A 13273-nucleotide genomic window follows, 5' to 3' on the forward strand; every position below is an offset into this window, starting at 1 on the left:
TCATTCATTAAAATGTTACAGCTACGATGCTTTTGGAGGCGTGGATTTTGAAGGAACTTTCTTCATTGATACGGAAATAGATGATGATTACGTTGGATTTATATTCAGTTACCAAGATAACCACAAATTTTATGCGGTGATGTGGAAAAAGAATATTCAAACATATTGGCAGGCCACTCCATTTAGAGCTTCAGCTGAACCTGGCATTCAATTAAAGCTCATTGACAGTAATACAGGCCCAGGGCAAATGCTTCGTAACAGTTTGTGGCATACAGGAGATACAAAAGATCAAGTCAAGCTGTTATGGAAAGATCCAAGAAACGTTGGCTGGAAAGAACGCACAGCATACCGATGGTTACTGCTGCATCGTCCAAGAATTGGATTGATTCGCCTTAGAGTTTTTGATGGCGAAAAAATGGTCGCAGATTCCGGAAACATTTATGACACCACTCTCAAAGGTGGTCGCTTGGGAGTGTTCTGTTTTTCACAGGAAATGATAATCTGGTCAGATTTAGTGTACAGATGCAACGGTAAGTAAGTTTTTATCCTGAATAGGGGTGGTGAGGAAAATAGGACGATTTTTTTTTTAATTTTCTGCAATGATCATTATTGTACGTGATGCCTCTCGCCCAATCCCACAATCTTCTTCGGCAAATATCACCTAAACATATAAAAATGCAGCTCTGTCTGTCTGTTTGTCTGTCTGTCTGTCTGCCTGATCCATATAGGCTTGGAAACTACTGAACCCATCAGCGTGAAATTTTGTATACAGGGGTTTTGAGGGTAGAGAAAGGTGACTAAGATAGTTCGAGACCCCTCCCTCCTCTGGAAGGGAAGGGTCCAATACAAATGAAACAAAAATTTCTGCATATCTCGATAATTAACCAAGTAAATGGAAGCAAATTAGGCATGTGGATGTTTTTAGAGGTAACGAATATGTCCATATTGATTCGGCTCCCTCCTCTCTCCTGGAAGAGAGCGGTTCCATACAAATGAAACACAAATTTCTGCACATCTCAAAAACTAACCAAGTGAATGGAACCAAACTTGGTATGAGGATGTTTCTGGGAGTAACAAATATGTCCATGATGATTTGACACCCCTCCCACTTCTGTAAGGGAGGGATCCCATACAAATCAAATAAAAATTTCGCACAGCTCGAGAACCAATCAAGCAAATACAATCAAATTTGGCATGTGAATGTTTTAGGGGTAACGAATACGTCCATAATGATTCTACACCCCTCCTTATTTCGGAAAGAAGGGGTTCCAAACAAGTGAGACATAAATTTCTGTGCGTATCGAGAACTAGCCAACTGAATAAATCGAAATTTGGTAGGTGAATGTTTTTAGGGGAAACAAATATGTACAGAATGTATCAACAGCCCTCTCTCGTGGAAGGGAGAGGTTTCCTAAAAATTAAACACAAATTTCTGCACAATTCGAGAACTAACCAAGTGAATGGAGCCAAACTTGGCAGGTGAATGTTTTTAGGGGTAACAAATATGTTCATAATAGTTTGACACCCCTCACTCTTCTGGAAGGGAGGGGTTTCCTACAAATGAAACACAAATTTCTGCACATCTCGAGAAATAATCAAGTAAATAGGACCAAATACGACATGTTGAGGTTTTTGAGAGCAAGAAAAATTTTAATGATGGTTCGACACCCCTCCCTCTTCTGGAAGAGAGGGCTCATACAAAGGAAACTCAAATTTCTTTACAACTCAAGAACTAATTGTGTGGTGCACAAGCGACATAACTAGTCGCTGCCTTGTCCCTCGTTAGTATTCGCTTATAATTGAATACTGCCAACACTATACAGTTCGGTCGGTTTCCTTCCCGCATCATTCTGGCATTGTGTAGCGAGCGTTCTGATTGGTAAGTCATGTTCCGTCTAAAATAACATCAGACTCTCGTTGTCGAGTGATCTTATAATCGTGAGTATTATCACGCTCGGTGGAGCTAAGGGTCCGTCTCATTGGCGATCCTGCCGTGATAATTCTTCAGTAATTATTATTATTTAGTAGTCAAAAAGAAAAACGAATATAAGATCACTCGGCTCGGGATAAGGTATAGTGTGAAAAAGTGTAAATCGATTAGAAGTTTTAAAGATGGCGGTTCAACCAGCCTGAAATGAGAGAGGCATAGGCATAATACCTGCCGGAGACGAGAGGGCGTTTTTCGATAATCGCCAGAGTATAATGAGAGTGGCGTGTCGGGATGACCGTCTGAGTGAGAGAATATGACGTGTTGGGTTAACCGCTTGAATAAAAGAGGATGGCGTGTCGGGATAACCGCCAGAGCAAAAGAGTTGAGAGAACGTTGAGAGAACGGCGTGTCGGGATGACCGCCGGAACAAAAAAGATGGAGATGGAGAGAGATTATGGCGTGTTGGGATAACCGCCTGAGTGAGAGAATCTGGCGTGTTGGGATAACCGCTTGAATAAGAGAGAATGGCGTGCAGGAATAACCACCTGAGAGAGAGAGAGAATGGCGTGTTGGGATAACCGTCAGAGAGAGAGAAAAATGTTGACAAACGAGAAGTATAACGTACTTATGCTTAGATTTTTCTTTTTGGTTATTGTCCCACAGATAAATTAATTGTCAAAAACATTGTCGGCCCCAGGCAGATACGTACATATCAACCAGCCAACCGGAGATGACTTCGGAAGTGAAAATTACGAGGCGACTTACGGTGACTATCAAATGTAAGAAGATTCGTTCGCGCTCCACATCGCACAACATCGGCGAGCCCGACGACCATCACTTCGACAGTTACGAAATCACGGATGATCCAGACAGTGAGATGCGAGCGTTGAGGCAACAGGTCACCAAAAATGTCCCTGCGAATAGAATGTGGGAGAAGTGGTCGAAATACATTGAGAACTTCTAACTTGCGGCTTCTTTATCAAACGCCACTGGTCCGGTGCGCCGATCGCAACTTCTATTCCTATCTATCGGCGAGGAGCTACAAGCTATCGTTCGAGCACCCAAGTTGAAGTCGAGCTGGAACGATGAGCAGTGCTATGCTACGTTCATCAAAAATATTGAGAGTCATCTACGATCCATGACTGATACGACGACCGAGCATGAGCACTTTTACTTCTATGTATCAGGGAAGAAGTGAATCGGTCATGGCTTTCCACGCTAGGCTCATGGACAAGGTTTGCCTCTGTCGCTATGATCCAAAGACCAAAAGCGTGCGTGCTCATCTTCTTAAAGGGATGACCAATCGAGAGCTAGCTAGGACGACAAGAACTTTTGGTCACGTTACAACTTCCATCATCCAGTCGGCAACGCGAGACGAGGCGTATCAGCGAGAAATTACCCCGGATGGCGGATGGCGAGGATACAACAATAAATCAAGTACGGGGACGAATCAGCAAGGCACCGTTGAAAAGAAGAGCTGATGCCGATCGGCCTGGTAACTCCCGTAGCAAACAGTTTCGCTTTAGCAGGGATCCCCCGAGAGGTTGCTGCTCCAGGTGTTACGGTAGAGCACATTGGAATCGACCTCGTCCTGCGCTCAAACTCAAATGTTACTCGTGTTGTCAAATAAGTCATTTTTTCGCAGTTTGCCGATAAAAGCGTATCAATGCCGTCCAAGAAAGGCAGACTCTAAACTAAGCTTGTTTGGTTGAATTTATTACATTGAATTAAAAGTTTTCCATGTTTTAGTACACTTATTTGTTATCTCCTTTATTTCCTTGTTAGCTTAAAGCACTTTCTCTCGAAGACGTATTGGTTGAACGCCGCATCGGGTATTCGAGTGGTATCACATTCTTGATTGACTCGGGGGTGGATGTAAATGTCGTAATGACTGGCAGCGTCTGCGAGAGAAATATGAATCAGGAACGATCACTTTGGAATTTATTGGCATCGGTTCAGGAAGAGGGCTGCGAGTTTACGCTACACATGTGCCAATGATAGTCGATTCTGCATTCAGAGCGAATATACAAGCGGCGAGGTTGACAAACTCTGTGATAGCCAAGTTCCTTGTCGTAAAAGAAGGGCGATCGATGTCGACTTTTGGAGATGGAAGCGAAAGGAATCATCGAAAGAGTAACTTCTGCGCCGGAGTGAATCAGCGGCATGTCTGCTGTGGCGAAAGGCAAGGATGACAACATTTCTAGCAGAGAACTGGATGTTCAGATTCACACGTCTGATGTTTGGGGTAAATTGCGCTCCTGATATTGTTTATATCGACGACATACTGGTCTTCGCAAATAGCTTAGAAGAATTGCATAAAACTGTTGCTCAAGTACTTCAGATTCTCAGACACAATAATCTGACTCTGAATGATTTCCAGTCCACGTATAATTAGTTTCCAGTCCACGTATAATTAGTTTCGCGTCCAAAGCTTTATCTCCAACAGAGAAAAAGTACGCACAAAATCAGCGAGAGGCTCTCGGTGCGGTATGGGCGGTAGAACACTTCTCCTATTTCTTGTTAGGAAGGCATTTCACCCTACGAACCGATGCGAAAGGCGTTGCATTTGTTTTTAACCGGCTACGTGAAAACACTAAGCGAGCCCTGACACGAGCAGACGGCTGAGCATTGCGGCTTAGTCCTTATGATTACAACATAGAATATGTTAAAGGCCAGGATAAAATTGCCGACCCATCGTCTCGTTTATATCAGGAAAATGATAATTCGTTCGATGAAGAAACAAACTTCTGGGAAGTCGCGACTATAGAAGCTAATACCGTTAGTTTTTTGACCGAGGATGAAATCAGAGCATGTACGGAGAACGATGAATTACTTCAACAGGTAATATGTTCACTACAACACTAGGAAAATCATTAATAATTAGTAAATTCCGTTAGGTTTTCGAAGCACTAGAATCCGGTAGCTGGCCGAGGGTGCTGAAAAGATTTCAGGCGGTGTCAGATAACCAATCGGTCAAGGACGGCATACTAACGAATCTTGGCTGTGCCGTAATCCCGGAAAATTAACGTCAGAAGGCTCTAGAAGTTGCCCATGCTTGGCATCCGACGGCTACGAAACTAAAAAGTAAGGAACGCGTATGGTGGCCTGGGATGGCGACAGATGCAACAAAATGGGTTGAGTCATGCAAAATTTGTGCATTAAATTTTGTTTATTTGTTTATTTGTTTATTTGTTTATTTGTTTATTGGTGTATAAAATTCATCTGACTGATAGTCTTAATGAACTAGTATAAAACTAATATATTATATTAAAAAGTTATACGTGCTAGCTTCTTCTTCAGTTTAAACGAAGGTTCACCAAATTCAAAATATTCCTCCACTCGATTAAACATTCTAATGCATGAGGCAATGGGTTCATTGCGACCGAAGTTCGTGCGATGATAACGGTTTGTCAATAGTGATGCAGGTCGTAAGGCTCGATGTGGTGCACGGAAATTTAACAACGAAAGAAGTTTGGGGGAATCTACTTCACCATTTAGCAGCTTTGCCACAAACAACACCTGTTGCATCTTTCGGCGACGTTCCAAAGTGTCTAGGTTGAGCAAGCAGCAGCGGTCTGAGTACGGGGGCAGGTTGTCGGGTTGTCGCCAAGGCAGGTCCCGAAGAGCCATACGTATGAATCCTCGCTGCACACGTTCTATACGTAGATTCCAATGGAGCTGGTGGGGCATCCAAACAAGGTTTGCGTTTTAGAGGACAGGACGGACAAGAGCACAATTCAGTGATTTTAGGCAGTACGGGTCTTTAAAGTCGCGTCCGATTTTTGAAATGAATCCTAGCTGACGAGTAGCTTTCGAAATAGCTATCGCGCGACGACGATCAAAAGTCAGTTTAGGATCGAGAGTCACACCAAGATCCTTTACGTATTCAACTCTATTCAGTATTTGACCATCTATTTGGTAGCTGAATAATATAGGCGATTTTATGCGATGAAAAGTCATTACTTCGCATTTAGCAATGCTGATTGTCAAACAGTTTAATTTACACCAATACGCGAACGAATTTAGCATATCCTGTAGACGTCGACAATCCTCGATGGAACGAATCGTCAAAAATATTTTAAGATCGTCAGCATAAAACAGCCTACAACCAACTCCAAGTGCAGCAGCAGCGTCATTGAAAAATAAAATAAACAATAGTGGTCCCAAATTGCTGCCTTGAGGTACACCCGATTTATTGGCGAAAGGAGGCGATAATTGTGATCCCAGTTTTACTCGCATAACTCTATCGCACAAATATGAGCCTAGCCATTTTACGAACTGTCGCGAAGCACCCATTCGCAGGATTTTTTCCAACAGTATTCGATGATTAATACGGTCGAAGGCAGCTTTCAGATCCGTATATATAACGTCCACCTGTGCTTTACATTCCAGTTCATTAATACAACTAGAGGTGAAGTCTAGAAGATTCGTAGTCACCGAGCGGCCAGTCATGAAACCATGCTGGTCAGAGGAAATGTAGTGTCTAGTGCTACGTAGAATAGCTGCACTTACGACTAATTCAAAGAGTTTTGAGCCGGCAGATAAACTAGTAATGCCACGGTAATTTTTGACGTTGCTGTTATCACCACTCTTGAAAACTGGAAACATGATAGAATTTTTCCACACCTCCGGGAATTTTCCTGACGTGAAGGACTTGTTAAAGATGCAGCATAGTGGCTTAGCAAGCAAAACGGCACAACGGCAAAAAATGACAGCGGGAATCCCATCTGGTCCAGCGAAATAAGACGTTTTTAATTTTTTTGCTGCAGCAATTATCATTTCTGGAGTAATTTCGAAAACATCTAGATCAACACAATTGGCCGGAACATTTTGAACAGCGTTCTCAACGGTTTGTGCAGTAACAGGATCGGAAGCAAAGACCGACGAAAAGAACGTAGCAAACAACTTACAAGCATCCGATTCAGTTGAGGAGGTAGATTCATTGAAAAACACTTCCGACGGAATTGCAGAGCTTTTCCTTTTCGAGTTTACGAAGCTCCAGAACTTGTTTGGGTTTCTTCGCAAATTGGCCTGAACGCCCAGAACATACGATTTATACAAACTAGCATTTAGCCGTCGGTACTTTTCACTGGCCCGTTTAAAGTGGTAGTTTGTTTGAACAGTTCGCCATTTACGGTGTTTACGCTGATATGTGTTTCGAAGTCGTTTCAAGCGCCGTAGCATGCTGGTGCCCCATGCAGGTGCGGAGGGGGGCTTCACGAAAGGTAATGTTTCGGTCAACCATGAGCGAATAGCATCGCAAAAGCGCAAAGTCATAATGTCAACCGATTCTGACTCAAACAAACTAGTCCAATCAATGCTCGAAAGATATGCGGAAAGGGCATCGAAATCGATCTTGCGGTAATTCAATTCCTGTCTTGCCGGTGAGTCATACACTGTAGTGGAAGCTGGACAGTTGGAAACAGGCAGCGTAATTACTAGAGGAGGATGATGCGAATCAGGTTGAATCAGCGGCATTTCACATTTATCAACCAAAACGTTACTATCACTAGTGCAGAAAACAAGATCCAGCACTCTGCCAAGATAATTACGCTGCAAGTTAGCCTGATATAGGTCAAGAAAAACCATCCCATCAATCAATGTTGCATTACTTGCAGAGAGCTGGGCAGGATTAGTATGCTGTATCACACCGTTGCATATGTCCCAGGCGATTCGAGGCTGATTATAGTCGCCGCAAACAACTACCGTGCTATCAGGGCAACTATCGTCACAGAATTCGCGTACAGAAGCAACATGTGCATCGATGACAGATGCATCGTTACTTTTGTCCGGTGGTATATATACGGCGCACAGTAATATTTTCTTAGAACGAATAGTCGCTCGAACGCATACCTGCTCCAAATGCCTTCCGTGTGCGGGTACAAAAAGAGTACATGGGAATTGTTTGTCCACAGCAATCAAAACACCTTCGAAAGAACGTTTTTCACTATTCATGGCGCTCCTGTCGCACTGAAAAACACTGTATGAGTTCCCAAAAAGCTGGAGCGAATGGATGCGGTCGACTAAGCTGGTTTCGGTGAGAATGATGACATCGTACATGCTGTCTTCAGCGTGAAGAAAAAACTCGTCGATTTTCGTTCGCAGTCCCCGCACATTCTGATAGTTAATACAGATGTTGCACGTATCATGGCGGCGATCAGAAATGCTAGAACTTAAAGGATGGTCAGGTACCGATAGTTCAGAAATTAAGTCATACATGCCTGAAGCAGCAGGCTGGAAGCCCCCTTCCCGCACTCCGACCACAGGATCGGGACGATGACGATGCTGAAGACCTGCACAATGCGCGACTGTGGCGGGGGGGTCAGAGGCTTCCATAGTGTCTGTTAAAGGGTGTCCCGAGTCCAAAGCATCAGCAACAGGAACATTAACAGGAACATTATTTGGCAGCCAGTTATCTTCGTCGAATGTCTCGTAAACAGTAAATTTAAGTTGTCCTAGTCCGTTGTCGGTTGAATCATTCATATTAATTGCAGAGCAGGCGAGTTCCCAAATTAATTTTTTGGCAGGTCAACAAATTCTCTAAACAGCATACCAGTGGGCCATGAAGCAGGGTCCAGTGCAACATTTTTCAAATTTGGATCCAAGCCGATTTTGTATGACACATAAGAAAAGTTTGATGTATCAATACCCTTACGCACAAGCCAAACGGCAGCAACAGGCTCAGTGGTATGCAAACAGCGCGAGACGATTTTTTGTTTGTCACTGTCGGTAAGCTTTGGATTCAGTCCAGATAGGTACAGCCAAAAACAATATGCAGCGACAGGAACAATCGAAGATACCGATAAATCACTCAGATCAGATGTTATTTTCACCGCGATCGGCTTCGATTTGAATAGGCTCAGTACGACGACGTTTTGAATTTTTTATTGGCCATACAGGCGTAGTAGACAAAGTAGAAGGTGTACCAAGCAAGGGATTCTCATTTGTCGGTTTGCGGGGCAAATTATCAATTTTTTTGCTCAATTCACCAACGACATCAAAGAGCTTCTGAACCTGTGCTGGTAAGTCGGCGATAGACTGTGGCTGTGTGGATTCGTTTGGTTGTAAATCTGTCACATACTCGCGAACAGATCGACCGTTCAAAACTTCTCGACAGGTTGGACAAATAAACATTATTTTGCCTTGCACGAAAAATTCTTTGCAAACGCTACTATTGATACCACAGCATTGTTGGTTGATATGGAAACATGTTTCACAAAAACGCAACGGATGGGTTCCAAATCATTTATGACAAGTTTACACTCTCCGCACAGTTTCTTCTCCATTCTCTTATGGTTCAGCAAACGGTAGCAGTACTTGACGAATGTTGTTGTCGCAAAAAACAACAATAGCAGCCAAAACAGAGATAAGATTTATCTGTTAGCAAATGGCAGACCGGAAAGACCTACCCCGTTGCAACGATGCTTTGCTCCAAAGTCAGTGTGGGTAGCCACTTCAATGAAGAACTGCAAGCGGCAGTACACTCTTATAATGCGGCTGCTCACACAATAACCAAAGTGCCACCAGAGGAGGTTTTATCTTGAAGAAAAATTCACCGGGTCTACCCTTGCTGGATCGTGGAAAAGCAAACATCGATGAGCAACTCTTAGTTAGGAGAGATGCTTAAGCAAAAATACAGTCGAAGTTCCATAAAGATGCTCGACGCAACGCTAAACCTAGCAGTGTTCGCCTCGGTGATACTGTCGTAGTTGGACGGCAAGTGAGGTCAAAAGGTGACACTCGATTCGATTCTAGACAAAACACGGTTGTTCAAGAAAATAACGAAAGTTTGGTTAAGTGCGATGAAAGTGGAAACCGTTCGAGACGCCACATAACTCAGACCTTTTCATGGTGATTCGACTCCCCTCTCACTTCTGGATGGAAGGGCTCTTATACAAATCAAACACAAATTTCTATGGTGGGTTGACACTCCTCCGTACTCTAATAGGGGAGGGAGTTCTCCCAAAAAAATCAGATATTCCAACCAGGTTTTTCGGAAAGCAGCGTTAAATGGTCGGGTCAATGCACAAGAGCCATAGCTCGACTCCAGACGCCGTTTTTAAATTTAAGATGGAAACTTCCGGTTTCTAATATGAGTGTTTCCGGAACCAGAATGACGCTCAAAGGCCAGAAAATGTCTCCAAATGCTACTTCGAAGTCCAAGATGGCGACTTCCGGTTTCTAAAAAACAGCGGAAAGTGACCAATACCCGAGTTGGACTACCTAAATCAATACCGGCTGACTTTTCAGTACCAAACACGAAAGGATTACTGCTGTTTGAATTCGAAATTTTAGCTGAAAGGACACTAGCATATGAAATACCTGGTGGTGCCCAAACAGGACTATTTGTTTTCAATTTGGTGTTTTCTAAATTTGAAATATTACCTACAGACACACTAGCAACAGGAAATGCTGGTGACCCCTGAACAGTATTGAAAGTTTTTTGATTACCCACAAGAATATTATTGCCATCAGATTGTTTTGAATACCTACGCTGTCTGGAAGAAATAATTTTTGACCTAACAGGACAATCAAAGAAATTTGATTTGTGTTTACCCCCACAATTTACACATTTGAAATTTTCAGTGGTCTCTTTCACAGGACAGATGTCTTTCGTGTGGGAAGAGTAACTACAAATCATGCGTTTTGTTGTCATATGGCAGTTACTAGTTCCATGACCATAAGCTTAACCTCTAGTGGCCAAGTTAATTTCTAGACGAGCTTCGGTAAAATCACTATGAATCATTATAAACACTTTTTAAGTATTTATTGAAGCTTTTTAGAGTTTCGACTGAAGCCCGCCAAATGGCGGCATTGGGCACTAGAGGGTTAACAATTCCGGCATTGCGTGAAATTATGGATGCCTCCATGTTTCTTGAAGTTTTACTTTATTCGCACGTTGAATAAAACACGTGCTTTTTCTAAAAAATGAAATTACTTACTTTGGTACGATCAAAATCTGTAAGTAATTTTCCTGTTGTTTTCCAGTATTATTAATATTTGCATTTGATTTACGTTTCATCAAAATTACTTGGTTGGGGAAAAACCAAGTAATTCTGTCAAACAATCTTTATTCGAACTAAATTTCTATTTTTCACAACGGCTTTTTCCCGTTAACACGCAAATTCATTAAGCAGACAGTATGTGAAGTAGAGAGAGCGAAAAATAAGCGAACTGGAAATACAATACAGATTTGAAAAAATATACCGCATCCCGTCTGCTTAATGAAACAATCTTTAATTTCATCAATAGTTTGGTCATTTGAAAGACCTTTCAAAACAGCTTTAAACGGTCTCTCGTTTTTGGCATCATAGGTGTAAAATATAGGCATAGGTATAAATTGTACATCTTTTCTGTCAAATACTGTAATATATGTTTATGGCCGTCAAAAGACTCGGCCAAAATACGAATTTCGCCTCCCCCACTCGACAGCCCAAGCGTGTTAGGCCCGTTAGCTCCATGGATAGCAGGTCGACCATCTGTGCGAACCTTTCGGTAGACCAAAGCGGCGGAGCATAGCAACTGAAGTAGAACACTCCGTTCACCTTGGAAACCGCGTACCCTTCTTCTGAGGTTGAAACGACTTCCTGAACCGTAAACCTGCCCGTCGTCCATATGGCCGCCATGCTGGACCTATCCGCAACCCAGTTTCTATTTTCGGAAGGGATGCGGTAAGGGTCCGATACAATGGCGATGTCCGACAGCGACTCAGTGGCTGCTTGGTTTAGCAGCTGCTGAGCCGCGTAGCAGTGGTTCAGGTTCAGTTGCCTCACCCTTACGCCTGTGGTTTCGTAGCCGGCTTGCCGGCTGGGCACCTGGGGCCTCCCATAAAGTGTTTGGCGTCCCGTTTCCCGGAACACACCATACACTTGGGAGGCTCCCCACAGTCTTTCGCTTTATGGCCTGCACCAGCGCAACGCCTGCTTAGATGGCTCCTGTCGGGCCCCTTACAGGTCCAGGACTTATGTCCTCCCTCAAAGCACTGGAAGCAAACGTCCGGTGGCTGGAGTATATCCAGGGGGCATACTGACCAGCTTACCTTTAGCTTACCCTCCTTCAGTGCCAGGTTCGCGTCCGCCGACGCTAACCGGAAGGTGGCCACCTGGGTTCCCGTTGGACCCTTCCGGAGGCGGATTGCCTCAGTGGCCACCTCCACCCCGCACTTCTCCTTGAGGGCTTGCGCAATGTCGCACCCCTCGGTGATTTAATCCAGGTTTTTAAGCTGGAGAGTCACCTCCGAGGTGAGTGTCCGAACTTGCACATCCTTGCCGAGTACCTGCTCGGCTACCGCCTTGTAGGAAGCGTCGGAGCTCAAGGATCATCTCGCCGGTGCGAGATCGGCGGATGCTCCGGCCATCCGCCCCCAACTCCTTGAGCTGGGTTTCGCCCCTCATCTTTTTCAATACTTCCGAGTACTTAGACCCGTCGGTCTTGGGAGTGAGGGCGTCCCCCCTGCTCTTGGCCTTCTTGGCCCTTAGCGGTATTAGCGGTTTCTTCGCCACTTCGTCTTGGCGTTTTCTACCTTCCTGGCGCCCTTTTCCTACCACGGTAACCAAGCGCCACCAACCGCTTTTTCACATTACCGGGGACTGCCGCGTTCGCTTAGTGGACTGCCCCGTAGAGCAGATCGCTGCGAACGTGGGGGCATCAGTCTGAACCCCTTTGGATTCAGTTGCCCTCTTCTTCCCCACCTCCTTTTCAGCCGCTTCGGCCCCCGCCACGAGTTCGGCGTACTCCTGTTGAGCTTCGTCAATGGTGGCTCGAAGCAGGGGGAGGCTCTGCTTCAGGTCCCTGGCGATATTGCTCCTATTCGCCGCGAACTCGGTGATCGCATCGAGCTGTTCGGACAGCGCTGCCACCCTTGGCCGCTTGTCCCTACTCTTCTCGATGGCCTTGACAAGCAAGGGACCGGCGACCGTTATATCCGGTGTGGAGACTGGCGTGTTAACCTTTCCGCCACCGGATTTTACTGCATCCGTCTCCGCCTTCTTCTGCGGAGACCGCTGGATGCCACCTCTCGCAAAGGGATTTGGTAGTCCCTCCACGCTCGTCGCTTGTTTTTTGCTTTTGATTCATTTTAATTGGGTCCTTCTTCCAGCCGCTATCCTTGTCCATAGAGGAGAAGTCGCTTGTATGGTCCCATGGTAGTCTATGCCGAAGCAGTGAGGCCATGAGCCACCTTATGAGCACTATGACGCCCCCGCCCGCGTAAGCCAGGAAAAGAGTATCTTTTCCGAGGACTAGTCCCCCCCCCCATCTGTTCCTTCTCTGCCTGATCCCCACCAGGCAATGGACGCGGAACATACTGGAAGGCCTGCCAAGTTTTACGGTACTTTACTAAGG

At 44.7% G+C, this 13273-nt stretch overlaps 1 protein-coding gene across 2 annotated transcripts in view; it reads left to right on the forward strand.

Moving 5' to 3' along the window:
* LOC129731353 (cartilage oligomeric matrix protein) overlaps positions 1–13273 on the forward strand; it is a 531272-nt gene that overhangs the window by 489753 nt on the left and 28246 nt on the right. For both annotated transcript variants that reach the window (XM_055691254.1, XM_055691255.1), the window contains one exon: positions 22–530. In XM_055691254.1, the coding sequence (XP_055547229.1) occupies positions 22–530 (509 nt within the window). The remainder of the gene's footprint in view (positions 1–21; positions 531–13273) is intronic.

This window comes from Wyeomyia smithii, chromosome 3 (assembly GCF_029784165.1).
Source record: "Wyeomyia smithii strain HCP4-BCI-WySm-NY-G18 chromosome 3, ASM2978416v1, whole genome shotgun sequence".
NCBI lineage: Eukaryota > Metazoa > Arthropoda > Insecta > Diptera > Culicidae > Wyeomyia > Wyeomyia smithii.